This window comes from Nymphalis io, chromosome 10, assembly GCF_905147045.1.
Source record: "Nymphalis io chromosome 10, ilAglIoxx1.1, whole genome shotgun sequence".
Taxonomy (NCBI): domain Eukaryota; kingdom Metazoa; phylum Arthropoda; class Insecta; order Lepidoptera; family Nymphalidae; genus Nymphalis; species Nymphalis io.
This window is the reverse complement of record NC_065897.1, coordinates 374545-396950: the sequence shown is the minus strand read 5'-3', so window position 1 is coordinate 396950 and position 22406 is coordinate 374545. Positions and strand designations below refer to the sequence as shown.

The following is a 22406-nucleotide window of genomic DNA, read 5'->3' as shown; positions in this document are numbered from 1 at the left end:
TAAGAACGCGTGAATCTTAACCGATGATCGTGGGTTCAAACCCGGGCAAGCACCACTGAATTTTCATGTGCTTAATTTGTGTTTATAATTCATCTCGTGCGTTCACCGTTAAGGTGAAGGAAAACATCGTGAGGAAACCTGCATGTGTCTAATTTCATTGAAATTCTGCCACATGTGTATTCTACCAACCCGCATTGGAGCAGCGTGGTGGAATAAGCTCCAAACCTTCTCCTCAAAAGGGAGAGGAGGCCTTAGCCCAGCAGTGGGACATTAACAGGCTGTTACTGTACTGTACTGGTTACTGTCCACCGTGATGAGTTACCGATGGTCCAGTATTTAGAAGAATAGAATCTTAACCGATGATTTCGAGTTCAAGCTGGGCAAGCACCATGAAACTAAATGTGCTTAATTTCTTTATAATTAATCTCGTGCTCGGCTGCATATAGCAGATGAAAATCTGTCACATGTATCCACCAGCCTGCATAGAAGCAGCCTGGTTGAGTAAATTTTACTCTCCTCATATACGCACTGAAACTTCTTGGTAAAATACACTTTAATGTTCTAGTTTTGCTTTTCATTAACAGGAGAGGAAACTTTAACCCAGCTCTGGGGAATTTACTTGTCGTTATTATTACTTTAATGTAAACTAAAGCAATTTACATAAATTTTATATAAACTTATCATATATCGATGAAGTCTTCTATCGGAAACGTACATACATTCAAGTTACACACTATAAATATCAATGTAATACTTATGAATCGATACGAAATATATCAATAAACAGCTGGCAAATGTCATCAAATAGTATTCCGTAACCTCAAAATCTGTTTATTTAGAAAAAATTAAGATAATATTCGTACTATATACTATATGACTACGGCTTCGATACGGTCTCTCCTGAGTCTTACCTGGTAATTTATTGCATGTATCGTTTCAGGCATGTACCCTTGCCACAACACCGGTGGCAACCAAGAGTGGCGCTTCGAAAATGGTCTCATCCGTCACCATAGCCTCTGTATCTCTCTGTCACCTGATGACAGAGTAACAGCCATTCTAGCGGCTTGTGACCCTTCAGATGACGCTCAGCTTTGGAGAAGACGAGGACTACTTATCAGACACGCGAAATTGGACGCGTGTTTGGACACAGACAGGGCCGCACTATATTTAAATCAGTGTGATGATGAGAAATTGACACAACAATTTACATTTTAAGAGCCACATAAAACCTTAGGGTGCGTTTCTACACAATTACTTGGACATTATGTTTGCAATTGCTTGTAATTCTTCAGAAAATTAGCAATAATTAACAACTTTGTTACATTATTAATTGACAAATTAATTAGAACAGAAGCATATGTTACTAATGTGTGGGCAACACATAGTAACCAATTTTCCAAAGTTGATTATGAATACAGGTTTCGCGTCAAATGTGAAATATTAATGAGAAATAAGTTAAAATACATACAATTACCTTATCATAAAGATTAGAATGCAAATTCCTTAACAATAATAAATAATAGTGCCTTGAATATATAGTTCGTGATCAAGTGCCACACTCACTAGAATCACTCTACATATGAACAAAATATTGATTTTTAATTTTTAGACAATACTAGATGGAAAAAAAGCAGTTTAATTTTCCTAAATGAAAAAAAACATTCCATGAATGTGTTTTAATTGTTTGTTATAAGCCTTAGATTAACATATAATTTTAAGATTTTAATATATAAATACAATATACATAATTTACACTAAATGTATCAAATACCTAATTGTTCTACAATTAAAAATTCCGTACGTGTGACAAGTTTTTATTGTTTAATTGCATATGAAAATATAATTTCATAATAAAATTTTACAGCTTCTGCATTTGTATATAATCATATGAATATCTACTAAGTTTCATATATAATCAATAATATAGTTACCATAATGTACATAATTATATTTAAATAAGTATTAATGTAAGTGCCGGGAATGTGGAATGAGTACATTATGTAAATAAGTACATCTGAAAAGATGTTGCCGAGTGATTTGAGAAAATGAAACGTTAACTGAATATTATAATATATAACCCTTTTATAATATTATATAGACATAGGTTACAATATATGAAGTTTTTTTTAATTAGTGTTGCCTGCTGCTAAAAATTATTTTTTTCGAATAAGACTCGAATATGTTTTTTGTTATAATATCGTTTGTAAATAATTGGTTTGTTCGCCTAACAGTACAACTTTGATATTAGAGATTTAAAAAAGTAGCAATTAAAATTATATGAATTTTAATTATTACTATGAATATTTTTTAAACAGCATTTTTTTATCCATTAAAAGAAATTTAGCTTAATAATACTGTTTAATTTATTTAAGTATTTTTACAAATGTTATAATTATTTTATTACTATTATAGTTTTATTTTATTGTTTTATATTATTTACATTTATATAAGTTTTTTTAATGTTTTATGTATTAACGTTATATTAGTTGTTATTGGACGAATTATTGGCGAACAAAATTTTTTAAATTATTTACGTAATTCATCTAGTTTTGTAACACTTCATGTGACTACTCATGTAATATTGTCTTAAATGTAAGTGAAATGATAAATAGTTTAAGTACAAAACTTAACCAGATAAGTGAAGGAATCATTGCAAGTTTATTATTTATTAAATCAAGCACTGCCATTACATTACATAATAAAATTAAGTCTTGAACTGAAAATTATCAAAGTTAAATACTTATTGGTTATCTTTTATTGTTCGATCAAAGTATGGTTTAAGTAATTATTTTAAATTACGAATTCTGATATTTTTTTATAAACTGACATTCCATGTTGATTTAAATATACGTATTTTATTGATTAAGAATATTTGAATTAGATAACTTCATATTGCGTTTCATAACTAAGTTAAGTGACTTAAAGCAGTCTTATGATAATGACACTTAATTAACATAAAATTCAGTTAAAATATATCTAATGTTACATAAAAAACAAATCGATATCAGCAGCGGTATTCTGTATGAGGATATTATTGAATTGAAAACCGATTCACGGTATTGAACAACTTTTATATGTATCATTTATATTAAATGTTATACTTATTATTATAATTCACGGTCGTATTCTGCGGTGTATTTCGAACTCGTGCTTACAGATTAGCTCTACTGATAATATTGCTCTTTGTTTTTTATTTTATCTGTGTTTGTAACTCGGTAAAGATACTGGAAGCTAGTATAAGGAATCGAATACATCGAGTGTCAGAACTCACATGTGTGGTCATAGCTTTATGGCTAATGTTCCCTTGAAAGCTTCGCTTCGCTTTGACGCTACTGTGTTCGCTCCTAAAAAACACTTATCAATAGAATATATTTGTATATCAATGTAGTATAATTTTAAATATACTTATTATAATCGTATTCGAATTTGCTGAAATTACTTACTTAGGATATTATGTTTATTTACGTTTTTATTTTTAAAGAAAATATTTTAATATGTCCTGGCAATGAAAGAAAAATAAACTTAAAAATATTAAATAACGATTATGCTGAACATTATGTAAAGATACATAAATAAAGTAGTTTTGAAGTATAACAGTAAGTAAACGGTAAACCTTATATGATTTTATTTATAAGTCTTTTAAATTTGGTAAAATATTGTCGAGCACAAATTAAAGTATTTCCTACAAATAAAGATCTGAAAAAAAAATTGTGATTATTTTCTCAAAAAATTATAACATTTCATATTTACGGTCCTAGTCGGAAATACGAAAAAATATTTTATTTAATAAAATGGTGATTTAATTTAGTGAGAATATTGAATTGATTATTAAACGATATTTGCATATATTTTTTTTATTCTATATTTAACCTCCTTTGTATAAAAACCAGTGAAATCGCTTAGAGCTTAGAGCACACGCTAAAGATCGATCGGTTCCGAGCACTATTTATATACCTAATTTGTCTTATAAACACAACAGCGTGAATGTCATATGCTTATATATAATACTAACTTGCTAACAATTTTGGGTTGAGTGACTTATGTAAATAGTTTTTTTTTTTTTTTTTTTATTTTACATTGTTCTCGTTAATATAACTTATTATTTGTCAAAGAATCTTTAACCTTAAATATGTATGTTTTTTTTGTTAGACCTAATAGATAAACGGATCACATAACAACGTTTAGGGTAATGTATTTGTAAATAGAAAACAGTTTTTACCAAAATTTAATTTGTCTAAGCCAAGTGTGCTGATGATGAACCCCTAGCTCCTGACTCGTTTCGGTCATGGCGCCCATTTTATATCTGCCACCTGCTCAGGTGCTCTTGCACCTCGCATATTCTCTCGTGCCTCGGTATCATGTTTACACGCTTTAGCGTGTTCAAGATCTATACGAATGCAAATATGCTTTATTGCACACTAAAACAACATACAGACATAAATCTTACAAAATTTTAGACAAAAGGTAGTCTAATCATTTTTATCATAGCAGAGTCGCTGGAACAACTCACCGAAATGCTGCGTAGCCTAGGCGAGTCTTCCCGGTATGTCGGTCTCGGTATAAACTTGGACAAGACCAAGGTCATGTTCAATAGGCATGTCGTGCCGGGACCGATATACGTCGAGGGGAAACCTCTCGAAGTTGTTAGTGAATATACCTACCTAGGACAGATAATACAAGTCGGTAGGAACAACTTCGAGAAGGAAGCCGATCGAAGAATTCGCTTGGGATGGGCAGCATTTGGCAACCTTCGTCAAGTCCTCAAGTCGTTTATATCGCAATGTTTGAAGACGAAAGTCTTCAACCAATGCGTCTTACCTGCCATGACATACGGTGCCGAAACGTGGACACTAACTGCGGGACTAGGCCACAAATTCAAAGTCGCTCAGCGTGCTATGGAGCGAGCTATGCTCGGAGTATCTTTGAAGGATAAGATCAGAAATGAGATTATCCGGAAAAGAACCGGAGTCACCGATATAGCTTGCAAAATTAGCAGGCTGAAGTTGCAGTGGGCTGGTCACGTATGTCGTAGGACCGATGGCCGTTGGAGCAGACGAGTCCTAGAGTGGAGACCGCGAATCGGCAAGCGCAGCGTAGGGCGCCCTCCAGCCAAATGGACCGACGACCTTAAGAAGGTGGCGGGCACCAACTGGATGCGGAAGGAGGAGGACAGGGAGCTTTGGTGCACCTTGGGAGAGGCCTATGTTCAGCAGTGGACAACGATTGGCTGTTGATTGAATCATTTTTATATTATTATGGTCCATGCGGTCGGCGCAAGGTCGACAAGGTTTATAAATAAAAAAAAAACAAATATCCAACTCACTTATTATATCCCTCCATATTAACAACTCTCTTTGCCGCCTTTTTAAAAGATCATGTTGCCAACATAAAAATATTTAAAAGGACTGTTACCACTTAAAAGAAAAATATTACGTCATACTTATTTATAAATTATAGCAAAATAAATGAGATATGGGAAAACAAAATAACATAAATTAGATCGATACTATTAATATGAAATATTTATCAATCGCCTTAATCACTAATTGCAAGTTTAGATAGGTTTGTTACAATAGCGTTCTCTACTAGACGACATTTGGCTAAAGATCTTGAAGTTGAAGCAGTGAGGAGCCCACATAAATAAATTAATTAAAATAAATATCTATCATTTATTTGTATAACGATAAAATGAAGGCAGGGATAAAATAAAATCTTCAATTAAAAGAAATGTTTATTTTACACCACTTATAAAAATCCAGTCTTAACACCATTTAGGATAAATTACATAATAAATTATAGTAAGAAATAAGTTTTTTGTACATTAATAAAAATAAGTATTAGTAACCAGTAACCTACCAATTTTCATTTTTACTTCACATTTCCTTCTTACAATCTATCATAATACTACTTATCAAAGCAAATCTTATTTAAAACAATTATAATTATAAACATATTTTTTTTGCTTTACAATATTTTTTTATAATTGCTATAATTTTTACGTAACAACTTTCTGTGTCAATAAAAACATATCGTTCGTGTCATCTTATTTTTTAATATAACTTCCAAAAATCCTAATAATATTTACTCGTTTAAAAATTTTACTATTATTTAATACTAAATATCACATTTAATGATAAAATCTATGTATTATTTTTTATTAATCACTGAGATAAATGTAATTACATAAATTAATTTTAATATAATAATATTCCCAAATTAATAATATATGTAAATATTTTATTCATTATAAGCTCTGCCATAACTCATACGCTTATTTCTGATTATATTCAATTGCAATTAATATAGTCAAAATAATTATAGTCATAGACATAGACAAACAAATTTAATCATACAACTTGCAATATAAAAAAAGCAAATGTCAAAACAACAAAATACTATTTGTATATAGTCTGTTGTTAATATGTACGTTATAGATTAAAAAAAACTGCGTCAATGTAAATAATAATAATAAAAAATGGACACTAAGAATACGTACTCGTTTCTATATAAGTTGCTTCACCCACTTATTAAATACTAATCACTAATTACCAACGTCTTCTTAAGAAAAAATAATTAGAAATACTCTGTTACTGAAAATCGGAGAGGTATCGCTATTACTATTAACTTAAGATATATTAAGCTTAGAACTTAAGGCTACAACGTAAGGCTCATTTTAGATTTAATGAACCTTCCAATGACCTTTATGGCTCGGAAGGCGTAGTTCGGTGACAATCTCTGTCTCAGAAGGTAGTACGCTCCAAGATTCATTGCCAGCAATGATACTAGTAGCATACCAAATACAACCCAAAGTGACACGTCCGACATACCCATAAGTTTCACGAAATACCTGAAAATTAAATATTTTTATATTGAATTGATTATTAAACGATATTTGCATTTTTTTTATTCTGTATTTAACCTCCTTTGTATAAAAACCAGTGAAATCGCTCCCATTTTTTACAGTTGATGGCTTAGAGCACACGCTTGAAATTGACGATGTAAGGAGTTATTATAATTCCTGCAGTAATAATGCACATGGGTAAAGCTAACGTCAAGAGACCTACTTACCTATTACAATGGTAAATAATATCCCGAAATATACTCACTTCACACTCTTATACTCGCAGTAGACCACATCATCAGGACATACAAGATCATCCCTCGGTGGTCCGTATACAGCCATGATGAGGCCCTCCAGGCCGTACCTCATGAAGGAGCAGTAACGCGCCAACCTCCAAATAAGAGGCGGAGCTTCGTCTCCACTGCCGATACCGTATACCGCCAACAACATCAGGGGTACTGCGACTACTGGTCCCACGAACATTGAGTTCTGGAATATATAAAGCAATGAAGTACAAGAGCTAATGCAAGGGTCATCCTCAACCTTATGCTATCAATATATCCATGAGCTCAGTGAAGATGATTTTAATAGAGAAATGAGATGTAATTTTGTGATAGGCAGTGGCCGCTACCACGGACCCTTTCGATTTCAATGTCTTTTACTAATGTTTTTATAAACAAAAGGGACTATTTACTATTCAGCCCTTAGTACACTTAGTACACTTTACCACTATTAATAAAAATCTGACTTGTTCGTCTAGTAGATAGATTGCTATATATAAACTGTCGATCTTGAGGTTCAAAACCGAGGTCAGGCTAATAAAATTTATTGAATTAGAAAGTTGGAAGTAAGTAGTATACCTTACCTCGAAAAGCACGTAAAAGACTAACAGGTCCTGCAACTGTATTCATTCCGGTTGTGATAGATTTGTTGTCCCAACGGATTATGAGATTGAAAGAATAGAGAGTACATCTGTGTGCGCGCACACTTGTGTGCACTATTCATCATAGAGGTTATAAATATTAATAAAAATACTAACCACGACACTTAACATTGACGATATCAGCGTTCCCATTGATTCCGATATTAATGCTACCAGAACACAAGTCGTGACGAACGTCAATACTCTAGAAAATTCCATCGGCTGTGACGTCAGAGGATATGCGATAGCAAGATAAATGAGAGAGAAGAAGATGGTGAGAGGAGTCCGGGAGACGACTAAGGCTGCATAGTATGGCTTCAAGCCGTACCATCTGTTGAAATATTCGCGCTTCACTAAGAGAACTTCTGATGGATCTAAAAATAAATATTAAGGGGTCAAGAACAATATTAAAATAAGTTTGAAAATTCAAACGAAAATAAACTTGTATGACTTTTCCTCAATATATTAAAGGACACAATACAGGTTAACAAATAATTGTTTATTCTTTTATAATTATAACAACCATTGGAGCACCGTGGTGGAGTAAGCTCCAAACCTTCTCCTCAAAAGAAGAGGAGACCTTTGCCTTACTTTAGTACTTTGCTTTTTTTCTATATATATTTATATTTGTTATTTTTAATAATAATTTTAAAAATAAAGCCATAAAAAAATTGTTAATAATCACGTACACGCTAATAAAACAGGCATCATCGTCGTATACAACATAGCTATGATACATGCGTAACAAAACCCGAAGTTGAATAAGGTTTTAGAAGCATCGTAACCTATGTTATTGAATAGAGCAGCCACAATCGCACCCAGGAACACATGGAGTACTATTCGCAACCAGAGATAGCCCTGCAAGAGGAACAATATTCTAATGTAAGTCATACTATTACATATATACATATATTGATGAAAAGTACTTGGGAATAGAAAGAAAATATACTTGGTGGTCCCCTGGCACCAGCCAGCTTGTCTGGTTTGGTGGCATTAACTCATCATATATTCTTCCGACAAACGGCAATCTTTAGTATTGTTGTGTTCCAGTTTGAAGGTTAAGCCAATGGTATAGGGACAAAACATCTTAGGTACTAAAGCTGGTGGCGCATTGACTTTTTAATATTTCTTACATTGCCAATGTACATGGGCGATCGTTAACACTTACCATCAGATAGTCCATTTGCCAGTCCGCCCAAAATTTTTAAATAAAAAAAAACTGATGCCCAATGTTTATAAGCTCATTAGGATTTTATCCAACAATAATAATAATAATTTCCTCCAGACCGATTTCGGTCACGGCGGCCAATCTCAAGTGAGATTAGCCAACTACGCAGGAGATATTATAGTGCACAAGTGTGTGCGCAAACACAGGTGCACTCTCTATTCCCTAACTCTCATAATCCGATGGGACGGCAATCCGACACGACCGGAAAGAGTTCAGGCGCAGGACCAACGGCTTTACGTGCTTTCCGAGGCACGGGAGTATACACAATTCCAACTTCAAGGCTCCGGGCTGCTACTGAGAATTTTCTGACAGAAAAACCCAATAATTTTTTATTGGCCCGACCTGGGAATTGAACCCAGGACCTCCGGGTCTGCGGCCTTATATCAAGCCACTAGACCAACGAGGCAGTTCCAACAATATACTATAGATAAAAAAATTGAAGGGGCGTTCACTTTAATGATTAACAAAAACTGCTACATACCCTATTTCTTATGGTTTGCAGGATCATCCGTCTTAATAGTACAGAGAATTGCTGACATGGTGTACTCTCATACTTGTAGTTATGTCTCTCCATCACTCCAGTGTTTAACTCCTCTATCTCCACATCCTCAATATTATCTTCTATTGCATAATTTCTCCACCTCTGGCACCTACCATTGTCAACTGCTGTTACCATCTGGTCTATGTGGGAACCATATTCACCACTCGAGACTTCTATTACTAAAATTTAATTCACACTCTTTACATTACTTGCGTATTAAACAATAGTAAATAAAGTTTAAGAAGATCGCTTATCGCAAGCACTTATCTAAATTAAAAATCATAAACAATTTGTTATGATGAAATAGTAAATTAAGCGTTGTGTAAAGCAAATAATAGCTAAGATTTAAGGCCAGATCAGATAACGATCGGTTATTGTGTTGCTTAGTTGATGTACTTACTAAAATCAGCTGGGTTATAAGTTTTCGGACAAGGAAGGTGTATTTCGTTCAAAAACGGTATAACACCCGCTGCAGTGCCTTGATAGGCACATTTACCGCCCGCTACTACGTACACATGGTCGAATACGGAGAATATCCTCGCAGAAGGAGTGTGTAAGGAACAAATAACAGTTCGGCCACCTCGAGCGACTCGTTTCAGAAGTGAAACGCAAGTTGATGAGGCGACGTCATCTAAACCACTGGAATATAAAATTGCTATTCACTCGTAATAATTCATAATCGTCATACTTAAAACTATCAATTATTTAATATTTTTGCATAGGTAAACGAATAAGAAATCCGCGTGTAAGTAGACCAGGGTAGCCAAGATGTAAATATATAAACGCAACTAAAGGACAGCAGATAGACGATAATAAATATTGATATGAATGTTATAAAAAACTAATAAATCAAAATTGAAATTGAAATTAGCAACATTTAATTGACTCGAATTCCTTAAAAATAATATAAAAAATAATAGCAATATTTCGTTTACCATCATTTAATACAGCTAAGAAATTTTAACACATAAAAACTGCCATAAATATCTTTAAATCGATATATAGAAGTAATAATAACTATAAAATATTTTTAACTTATCAAAGTGTTTATAGGAATAACTCCATAGCACCTTATTCACGAACTATAATAGAGGTTGAAATTAATTAAAAAGTTAACCAAAACGAATTTAATTTTTACTTTCTAAGTTAACTAGCAATCGTATCGAATCACTAACGTTGTTGGTTCATCAAGAAAGATGACAGGCGGGTTGTTCAGCAGTTCCAACGCAATAGATAATCGCTTCCGTTCACCACCCGACAGACGCTCACTCGACGTGTTCCTCGCTTTGCTTAATCTTAACAAATGTATTATTTCTTCTACCTGAAATAGTAACCTGTCATCAGAATTCGAACGATATAAACTTGCATCTTAAATAATCTCTATAAATACACGACAATATAGTTGTAACTTACAAGTTCCTTGAATTTAATATAAAATCTAACATAAGTGTGACAAGAGCACTGATATACATGAGTACAATATATATTTAGTTTTGTCATTTTAAAATCGGAGACCGAAGAGAAGTGTGGAGAAATTTAATTTAAAAAAATTTAAACATCTAATGTTACAATATCGAAATTACACGCTATGAGACGAGGCGGATCATTGGTTAGAACATAATACTAAAGCGAAGATTGCGGGTTCTAACCCGACCCAGACCAAATCATTTTTATATATTTAATTTATGTTATAGTCATCTCGTTTTCGGCGGTGTTAGTAGCTTATTAAAACGTATTTATATTTTTTTATGTTGTGTGCAAAACGGCATTTGTTTTTCTTCTTCTTAATCGATAATGTATTAAATTACATGAACAACCTTATTTAAAATTTAATTTCCACAAAATCAAATTAGTAATTCAGTGTAATGTTGACTTAAAACAAGAATTGTTATGGCAAATGAATAAACATCATGTCTGACGTATTTAGTTAATATATGTGAAGCTATTCTGTAAGAAAAAAATTGAACTGCGGCCTAGCACTCGATCGTGAATTAATCATAAGGTGATGTGACGATGTCCTCATGACCGTTTACGGCCCAAGGGATATATTATAGAGCACAAGGGTATGCGTGGACACAGATGCACTCTCTATTCCCTCAATCTCATAATCCGAACACGTACGGCAATTCTTGCACAAACGAAAAAGAGTTCAGACTCAGGAATGGCTTTATATATATGCGACGTTGAAAATAATAATTTAATAAATGTTAATTTTCTATACTAGTAATATAGAAATGATGTTCTAAAAGATATAAATGCATATTTCTAATTTATTTAACACAGTGAGTGTTTTCATAACACAATGCTCATGTATAAAGCTGTTATGGTTTTTTTTTGGAAATTTCATATATATAAAGAATAACTATGCTAAATAACTACTTTTAAAATAAATAATATATATTATATAAAGCTTTATCATCTGTTACCTTCACCGTGAATCATCAACGAAACGTGATGTCGACTCTGACTTAGAACTAATAGTCTAAATCAACAAACCGACGTTTGTTTCAATATAAATATTATTTATACCGATGTTGACGATCAACACTTCGTGTCATTGAGGATTAATTAACACATCAGAATTATTAGCTCTTAAAATAATTTTAATTTAACGTTCGCACATAAATTGTGAGTAACTGAACATTATACTTACGAGTATTATACTTTACATATAAATGCTATTATAAATTCAGGAGAATAGTAGTATTTAAACACTTGATCCTGAAATTTCCTGTTCTGTCGAATGCAAAATTAATCAAAACACATTATTTTTTCATCCCACGATTATTAAATGAGTTTTCAAGTAAGACCAACGTGTTCTATAGGTCAATTTATGTTTATGATTTAAAAAAAAAAAGTTTTTCACAAAAATGAATTATATAAATAGTCCACTCTTGAGATCCTTTTTCTCATTTTTTAGAAGAATCTTTATCCACCACACGGCTTCACAGCTTCTTTGTAGACATGCACGTGACTGAACTTCAAGCAATATTTTGCTACGTAGTCTCCTAACGATTTCCTTGATCTCCGAACACGAGATTCATATATAAACACAAATTAAATGTTCAATCAATATCAATCTCATTTGTCAAATAAGATATTCTAGTTAAACCTTAATATTATAATAAAAATAATTAAATACAATGTTCAAAGCACACTAACGATAATAGTCTTCCTCTCTTTGTTTATATCGTTTCCGAGTTTCAGGTCCGCTGCTATCGTCATCGCCTCCTGCACTGTGATGAGAGGCTGCAGCAAATCATCTTGCATTATGTAACGAGACAACTTTCTGAACAGACGTAAGTCTCTGGACTCTCCATTCGTTGTGATAAGGCCGGATGACCCATTCACCCTACAATTATAAAATTATCTTACTCCATATTGGTAAATAGTATATTTGAATACTATTTATGAATATAGTTGAATACCTTATGGATAAATAAATGAATATAAAACAAAAATTTCCAAAACCAAGCTTTTATGGTTTTTGTCGCAATTTAAAACAAAACAGTTGTTTTTTTATATATGCTGTTGGCGTTATAGTACTGAGTCTTAAACATGATGTTATAAGGGTTCTGAATCCGCATGTCTCAGATGAAAACTTGCGTATTCAGAGCGTCGAAGGGTGGACATATGTGAGCTATGTATTACATCATACTTCTAAGTGTTTACAGGTCGTAGTGAACGAGAGACCTCGACCTCGCCAGTGGATTCGGTTTATGATATAATTTGTCGTGTCACTACAAAAAGCTACAAAAAAGCGCAAAATTTCAGATTCATTGGAGTGGAAATGGCTTAAAAATATTTACAAGATTTGAACAGCTTGAATTTAAATTAAAGTATCATTAACGCGCAGTAGGTGTGAATCGTATCGGATACCTAATTGCTTACAAAAAAATTAAAGAGGCATTGCAACACTTGCTGATGATCATGACATCATTCAGTAGATATTGTTAAAATAAATACTAGTGTTACTTTCAAAAAATGTGTTCAGTAACTATCATCTCTAAGCGGCAACGAAACCAAAGTTATCAATAAGACATTGAAATTATTATATCGTAATATCTCATTTTTTTGTTGGTTGACTGGCAGATGGATTAACTGTTGTTAAATGGTCACCACCGACTATAGACATTGGCGCTGATAGGAGTATTAAATACATCGCCAATATATATAACTAATATATTATATGTATATATATATTATAATACATTGACTATGTAACATACATAGTCAATGCAACACCAACCCGAACTAAGATGTTATATCACTTGTACCTGTAATTAAGCTCACACACCCTTCAAACCGGAACACAATAAAACAAAATAGTATTGTTAAGAGGGAGAATAAGTATAGTCCTACCACCATGTAAAAAAATCCTTAATATTATTTTTATTATGAAAATAATTAAAAAATATTTTAAAAAACAATAACGAAAATATATATATATATATATATATTTGACATGACATATATTTAATGACAATTTCAATGACATTGTCAATCCCACAACCTTCGGCGTGAAAGGCAAGTATCTACCAACCACGCCGACCGGCCCGTCATTATAGTTCTATCTATATACATATCTAATTGAAGCGAATGTCTGTGATTCTGTGACTCGAAGGTTCTTCTCCCAAAACTAAATTCCACGCTGGCAAAGCCGCGGGTTCGGCGAGTAATAAATATGACACTACCTGTATCCCGCTAGTATATTAAGCAGTGTACTCTTGCCAGCGCCAGATGGTCCTAAGATCGCGGTTAGCTGCCCGGAGCGAAAGTCCCCGTTGATTCCACGCAGTATAAGTTTTGAGGCTGCAATAAACATATAATTAATCAATTCAACGTTTGCCTTAAGCCACAATATTTTATACAAATTTAACTTTGATTTTTTTTAAATTAATAATTTAATATTATATAATTATATATAATTTATATATATAATTTGTACACTAATATTAATTAATTTATATATATAATTTTATTATATATAATTTGTACACCCCTACCATCCTATTTCTCTCCTCTACCAAAGGTTGCCTGGAAGAGATCGCTGTTTTAGCGATAAGGCCGCCTATTGTACATTTTTCTTTTCTTTGTTTTAGTTTTACTCCTATTATTTTTGTCTATATTGGTGTGCAATAAAGATTATATAAATTAAATAAATAAATTATTAAATGTGTATGTAGTAGGCTAATGTAGGAGGGTAAGATGGTAGGACAGGTATAATGAAGTCATTTTATTATTATACAGATTCAATTTTAATATTAAAAAATAATGCAATTATTTACTTCGATGTAATTTTATTTAGTTTATGTTTAAATTTTCAAAACGTTAAGGCGGTCAGTTTTGTTTTACGTGATCATCTAGTGCAAATATTATTCGTATTTTGAATGTACGATGTTCGACGTGAACGCTACGTTAATTAGAGTATTAATTTGACGCGACAAAAATATAAGAAACGAAATTTTCCTCCCTAATTCAAATCCCAGAGAATTATGATAACTATAATTCATAAACAGTTAATTAAAATATAGCCCTATTTAAAGCGAATAAAGTCGGTATTTAATTGGCATATTGTTGTATCTATTCTACTCGGTATTGTGATAGTTTCAATACAATAGTCATGAAGTCAAGGCTAGTCAATTCAACGGGAAGTCAAAAGAGCTAAATATCATTCGCGGAAAAAAAATACTATATTAATGTTTGTTATAAAATTCATTCGAATAATAAAAAAATAAAACCGATACAAAATAAAAATGACATTTTAATACGTTATATCAAGGTTATGTATATAAGTCGAGACTTACGTAATTGCTTGGATGGTCATTTTGTTTAGACGAAATTCAATCCGTTTTTTTGTATGTTCATCTACGATAAAATACTTTTCGAACAATACAATCTTCATTTCACTTTCACATCGAGATGGGGTTTGGCAAGAACGATTAATTTAACTGAAGATTGCCGGTTTAAATCCAGGCTTTCATTTGTATTAATTATTCATCTCGTCCTTTCGGTAAATTAAAATATCGTTACAGAACTTCTATATTATGTCATGTTAATCTGATAACTGTGTGTTCACAGAAGCAGCTTGATGGAATAAACTCCCAACCCTCTACTTGACTGGTGGTAGGGCTTACGGTGTGGGTACCACTGGTTTTTTAGTGGATACAACATACCAAATCCCCCCCCCCCACCTCATGTGGGGGAAACGTGTAAATGCGTAAAACGCGTTAAGGCTTTGTGCACGCTCGTCTGGGCAGGCACCATCCACTCATCAGATATTCTACCGCAAAACAGCAGTACTTAGTATTGTTGTGTCCCGGTTTGAAGGGCGAGTGAACCAGTGTAATTGTGTCTGTACAAGGGACCTGCACCTTTGTTCCCAAGGTTGGTGGCGCATTGGCGATGTAACCGATGATTAACATTTCTTACAATACCAATGTCTGGGCGTTAGTGACCACTTACCATCAGGTGGCCCATGCTCATGCGCCTACCTAAATTAAAAAAAAAAACTTATAAAGGCCTTTGAACAGCAAGTCTAGTTCTTAAGAGTATTTAATTTTTGTTAAAACTCGCGGTAATATGACATGGTTGTCATGTGGCTGTATGTTAACGCGACATTTGCTGAATTAATGAAAGAAAAAATAATCTTTGACATGAAGCTAATCTTTACATCATTACACCTTGATATTTCATTATTGTTCAATGTTTTACGAATACTTCCGATAGTTTTCAATGCTAAACCTTTACATATCGACCTTAAAGTCAAATTTAATATTAATTTTTATTTATTCAAAAATATTTTAAGCTATTTTCCTTCAATAATACGAGTTGACAGTAAACAAAAACTTACGCTTAAATGCTTAAATTTTTCTTGTTTTTTTAAATCTCTGTGACGCCATTATTCCTCCTTTTCAGAACGCCAGTGAAGCAGTCCAGTTTTGAAGCAGTTTTATTGCGGTTGGAATAACTTCTTCAAAAGAGCCAATTGTGAAGTATGCTTGCAGTCGGTCTAACTATAGGATTCTTTGGACATAACCATTGCAAAATATATCGACTGCAATTTTTCAGCTGGCGTGTATTTCTAATACATTATCGAACGTTAACAGTTATATGAATCGTTTCATATTCAAAAAATATTTAATATAAAATTTCACATGGCACTAAAATGGCCTTTATAAATATGATTATTTGATAACAAATTGTTATTTTGTAAAACTTTAGCATAATGAGTTACTGAAGAAAGTAGTTTATTTGATCCCTGTGCTATTTCCTGTAATTTAGGCAAACGCAAATTCGTTACCTCGTAACGAACAAACAGACCAATTTTGTTGCTCAAATAATTAATCGTATATAATATACATTTTGAACAACTATACGTAGGTAGGTAATTGGAAAACAATTTTTATGGCATTTTATAACTAAATAATTATTTGATGTCTCTCAATCCATCATCCTGTCGCATTTGCGCGTTACGTGTAACGAAACGTAAATGACGGACTAATCGTTTATCCAAATTGACAACAATTGACGGCAGTAATAAAAAAATCAATCACCCATTAGTATTTAGATACATAGTTTTAATTTAAAAAACGTATAAAAATGTGGCATCTGGGGTCTGCACAAGGTTTAAAACCGGTTATATTCGCGTGCATTACAACGACTGTACAAAGTGACAGCTTTAAATCACTACCAGCATTTAGTACTAATTTAGTATCTTTGTTCAAATATTTGGTACCTAAATCATTAACAAAAAAAATAATTTAAAATGATCGGTCATTCCGACGTCAAGGTGACCGGCCATTTATAATTTGCGCACAAAGGCTTTGTATTGTGCAATTGTTTTTACACAATCATTTAGGACCTATTTGGTACCTAAACGTATATTTTCATTAGATCACTTACTCAAAAAATAAAGATTATATTAGCGAAATCGAAAATATATAATGTGCGTACGTAAGTGAACAATTCAAATTAGCTAATTATGATTTCAAATTTTCAATATTTTACACTGAGAGATAAAAATTACCATGGTAACCTCGCGTAAAAATAATAGTAAAAACAAAAGAGGCCCGTGACAGCTACGATGTGTATGCTGCCAGTGTTATTGTTCACAGATAGTCGCTAACAATATAATAAAATTAAATCATCATTAGGGTCATAGCATTGTTATTAATTTAAACTAAGACAGAGCTGATTTTTTAGCAAATTTACAACGCTGCAGTTCAAAAGCTACAGAACATGTCCGCAAAAATACTCCGAAAACACCTGGCGCTGGCGTTCATGACGGTATTTGTTCAGGCAGAAGATAGTGAACCATTAAATCCTTCGATAAAAACGCACTACTAACGCACTAATATCACAACGTCAATGTAACTAAAGAAATATTTTAACCATTCAATTGACCATTCGCTAGTTTTCCTTCCTGTTATAAATAAAACACAAAACACTCGAAGTTTTAACGGAGTGTTGTTTATTAAAATGCCTCTTCTATATTTATTTAAAAGTCCGAGTCCGACTCGCGTGAATATAGAGGAAAAATCTATAACCACATTTTTGAAGCCGCCAGAAAATGCTACATACTGTAGCATTTACTGTCTTCCGCTCGTGGTTGCAGGTTCAATTCCGGCCCCGAGTCTGGGTGTATTACACATTTATTTATATATATCAGTGGGATGTTACCGACAACACGAACACTTGATAGTACTTGCCCGGATTAGAATCTATGTACCTCTTTTTAAGATCCATTTATTTATCATCATTAGATTAGCTTATCTCTAAAAAAATGATGTATTAACATATAAATATTTGCATTGTAAATGACCTGATCTGTCTAGACAGATATTCGATAAACATAATTCATTATACATTTAAATGAGATCACGTAATTACTTAAAGACTGCAAGTATCCGTTTTTTTTTTAATTACATTAGAAAACAAATAGTCGTTATGTAAATGTAACAACGAATAATGCCAAATAATAAATGTTTTCATTTACAATTATTTATTTATTTAAATTGAATACTAGTTTAACCGTAAAGGTTGCTGGCTCGCCTTATATATATTTTTAAATAATGATGAAGTAATAATATAGGTAACACAATCGTATATAATGAAAGAAAAAGGTATGCCACTTGAATACAAGGAATATAACAGTTTTTTTATATTATTCAAGCAACTCTTTTGTTGTCAAAATCAAAAATGAAACTTAAAATATACTTCTCTTAGATAGATAGATTTTTCAAGCACTTTTGTAACGTCATTTTATATAATGAAATTAAATGTAAAGCTAGCTCCGGTTCAAAGTGTAGAATTTACCGGTAAGAAAGTTACTCTATCCAACACTTAAAGTACAAAGTTATGTTATCAATCAACAGCCAATCGTTGTCCACTGCTGAACATAGGCCTCTCCCAAGGTGCGCCAAAGCTCCCTGTCCTCCGCCTTCCGCATCCAGTTGGTGCCCGCCACCTTCTTAAGGTCGTCGGTCCACCTGGCTTGATATGTTATGTTAATGAAATATAATTCAATTTATATACATACATATATCATTCCTGAATGCAACAAATAATAAACTCCACGCTTTTTTATCATTTACACAATATTGTATTTAGTAATATAAAGTATTTATTAATGTTTTTTTTTAATTGATTATTATTAAAATTTAAAAATATACGTGCTTTATTAGAAACGATTTCCTTGCCCTAACAAGGTTTGCCTAATTCAAACAAAACAAAACAAAAAACTGAAAATATATAATATTATTGTAAACGTATTGTCACGCAACTGTAAGTATTGCAGTGCAACGTTCGGCTTTATAGCACAATCCTAGAAAACATCCAACTACCTCTGTTGCTAAATTAAAAAAAGAAAAATAAAGAAAGTTTTTTTATAAAATAGGACGGACAAATAAGCCACTTGTTGGTAAATGACCACTCCCACCCATAGACATAAGAAATATTAACCATAACTTACATCGCCAATGCACCATAACCTTCGGAACTAAGATGTTATGTCCCTTGTGCCTGTATCACTGGTTCACTCACCCTTCAAAGTCAAAGTCAAATGTCAAAAATCTTTATTCAATATAGAAGCGTTACACTTGCTTATTGATTGACATAAATCTACCACCGGTTCGGAAATAAACACCTCAGACCCGAGAAGAACCGGCGAAAGAAACTCAGCGGGATTTATATATATATATATATATATATATATATATATATATACATATATATATATATATATATAGTAACAGCCTGTTAATGTTGCCACTGCACTGCCACTGCTGGGCTAAAGGCCTCCTCTCCTCTTTTTGAGGAGAAGGTTTGGAGCTTATTCCACCACGCTGCTCCAATGCGGGTTGGTAGAATTCACATGTGGCAGAATTTCAGTGAAATTAGACACATGCAGGTTTCCTCACGATGTTTTCCTTCACCGTAAAGCACGAGATGAATTATAATCACAAATTAAGCACATGAAAATTCAGTGGTGCTTGCCCGGGTTTGAACCCACGATCATCGGTTAAGATTCACGCGTTCTTACCACAGGGCCATCTCGGCTTTATATATATATATATATATATGGATGGCTAGGATGATATATATATATCTTCCTATACAATTAAGTAATATACAACAATACATATATTTTAATTTGAAATAACCAATCGTTTCATTCCCAAGGTGTGCAATCATTTATTTAAAAAGTCATTGTTGAAAGGATATTCCTTTAGCACACAAGGGTTCCTTAACGATTCTTTTAAATTTCACAATTGAATATTTATGAACGTTTTCTAGGATCCTGTTGTAAAAGCGTCATACATTGTCCCATAAAAGACTTACTAACTCTGTGTAATCTAGTAAAAGTGGTTGTAAGTTTTTACTTGTACCTGGTGTAAAGAGTATGTACGTCACAATTTCTGGAAAAATCTGTTATGTTTTTTGCGTAAATACATAAATCAAATATATATTGAGAAGCGACAGTCATTATTTTAATTTCTTTAAATTTACATCTTAATGAATCTTTTTGGCCCAGATTATAAATTGCACGAATTCTGCAATACAAATCGTATTAATATCGGCTGCATCACCCCAGAGTAGAATGCCATAAGACATTATACTGTGGAAATAACTAAAATACACTAGGCGAGCCGTATCTACATCAGTCAACATTCTAGTTTTTTTTACAGCAAAAGCTGCAGAGCTGAGTCTATTTGCCAATTTATTAACATGAGGGCCCCATTGAAGCTTAGAATATATGGAACCAAGAAATTCTGTTGCTTCTACAGCATCTTCGATCAGACACACAAGAATACTACGTACAATTTGTGATAAGGGGGGAGTACCTATCCTCGGGGAGCTCAGTAAATATATTTTAATTATATAAACAAGTTTCAATAATTTAAGTTCAATTTCAGTGTGAAATAAGTACTCATAAAATTATACATCATATTTACTTATAATGTTTTTTTTTAATTTTATAGGCAGGCGTACGAGTAAATGGGCCATCTAACCGTAAGTAGTCACCACAGCCCATAGACATTAGCAAGGTAAAAAATAATAACCATTCCGTATCTCGCCAATGCACAACCTACCTTGGGAACTGAGATGTAATGTACCTTGTGACTGTAGTTACACTGGCTCACTCCCTTTCAAACCGAAACGCAAGAATACTAAGTATTATTATCCTTGAGCGTCGGTGACCACTTACCATCAGGTGACCTACTTGCCAGAAAAATATGTTAAAATGGTATGTTGTAAAAAGTCCAAATAATCTCATCATAAGTAGATACTATGACAGAACTTATTTGATTTTTTGCCGAAAATTGCTATGTGGCGACCCGAAGTGAGACAGTTGGTAGTGTTTATACTCCCGAGCCTCGGAAAGCAATGTAATCTTAGTCCTTCGCCTTAAATCTTTCCGGTCGTATCGTATTTCCTGTCCAATCGGATTTTAAAGCTGCACTCGCAGTCCATCTAGGTCTCCGCTTGAGAATGACCGCCGGGGCCAAAAATCGACCAAAAAAAAAGTAAAACAACATCATCAAAAGATTCATCATCGTCAACTTTAGGTACCCTAACCAACTCGTATATAACGACCCAATAACAACTTGCTAAATTAACAAAGTACTACTTTCCGGTTTAATATAACGCTTTTATATACAATGATGTCTATTTACATAATACTACATAGTAACGATTTATAAATGTAAATAGCAAGTCAATGATGACATAAATCTTACGTAAATTAAAATGTGATTTATATTCAGTTGTTTATGTTAGACTTCAGAACTGCCACATATGTATATTATGTGATCGAGTGAACGTCCACTTTGATATCGGACTTAGGCATGGGTATCATATGTATGGGTATGAGTATGGGATATCGTATCTATACATCAATATCTAGATGTTAGATCGAGTCTATGCTACTCGGAAACCGAATCAGTACTAGATGATATTAGATTTTACTGGTAAAAATAATTTGTGTAAAAAATATTTGTGTTTATCGCATATAATGTTTAGTTTTTAGTTTTGTATTGATAATAAGATGATTAAATAAGTTAATATTTATTTATTAATAGATATGTTGCTATTCTGATTTTGAAAATTAGTGAAAATTAATGAAATAGCGATGTTAATATAAATAGAAAAACATCGCTATGCTACTATATATATTACTTATGTGTTCTATACACAATGTGAGTAATGCCGGCGTATTTTAAAGTTCATTTCTTCGTATATACATCTCTTTTAACTGTTCTCGAAAGAGCTCGTATCTCTTTTGATCTAAATTGACTTTTAAAAATACGTTATGTAACGTACGTAAATGTCGCAACAAATACGACATTTAAGTTTTTTGCCTACAAAATTG

General features: G+C 32.7%; 2 protein-coding genes across 3 annotated transcripts in view; one reads left to right on the top strand and one right to left on the bottom strand.

Annotated features, from left to right (window-relative positions):
• The window catches only part of LOC126771282 (polypeptide N-acetylgalactosaminyltransferase 2-like), a 77763-nt gene extending 73911 nt beyond the window's left edge, over positions 1-3852 (top strand). For both annotated transcript variants that reach the window (XM_050491081.1, XM_050491082.1), the window contains one exon: positions 941-3852. In XM_050491081.1, coding sequence (XP_050347038.1) covers positions 941-1215 — 275 coding nt within the window. In that variant the 3' untranslated portion in view covers positions 1216-3852. The remainder of the gene's footprint in view (positions 1-940) is intronic.
• Positions 3853-5745: 1893 nt separating this feature from the next.
• The window catches only part of LOC126771260 (ATP-binding cassette sub-family G member 1-like), a 55843-nt gene continuing 39182 nt past the window's right edge, over positions 5746-22406 (bottom strand). Inside the window, exons 3-11 of the mRNA XM_050491049.1 lie at positions 14227-14344; positions 12695-12884; positions 10708-10853; positions 9933-10171; positions 9473-9711; positions 8453-8621; positions 7881-8137; positions 7107-7330; positions 5746-6847 (exon numbers count right to left, since the gene is read on the bottom strand). Of these exons, the coding sequence (XP_050347006.1) occupies positions 6655-6847; positions 7107-7330; positions 7881-8137; positions 8453-8621; positions 9473-9711; positions 9933-10171; positions 10708-10853; positions 12695-12884; positions 14227-14344 (1775 nt within the window). The 3' untranslated portion in view covers positions 5746-6654. The remainder of the gene's footprint in view (positions 6848-7106; positions 7331-7880; positions 8138-8452; positions 8622-9472; positions 9712-9932; positions 10172-10707; positions 10854-12694; positions 12885-14226; positions 14345-22406) is intronic.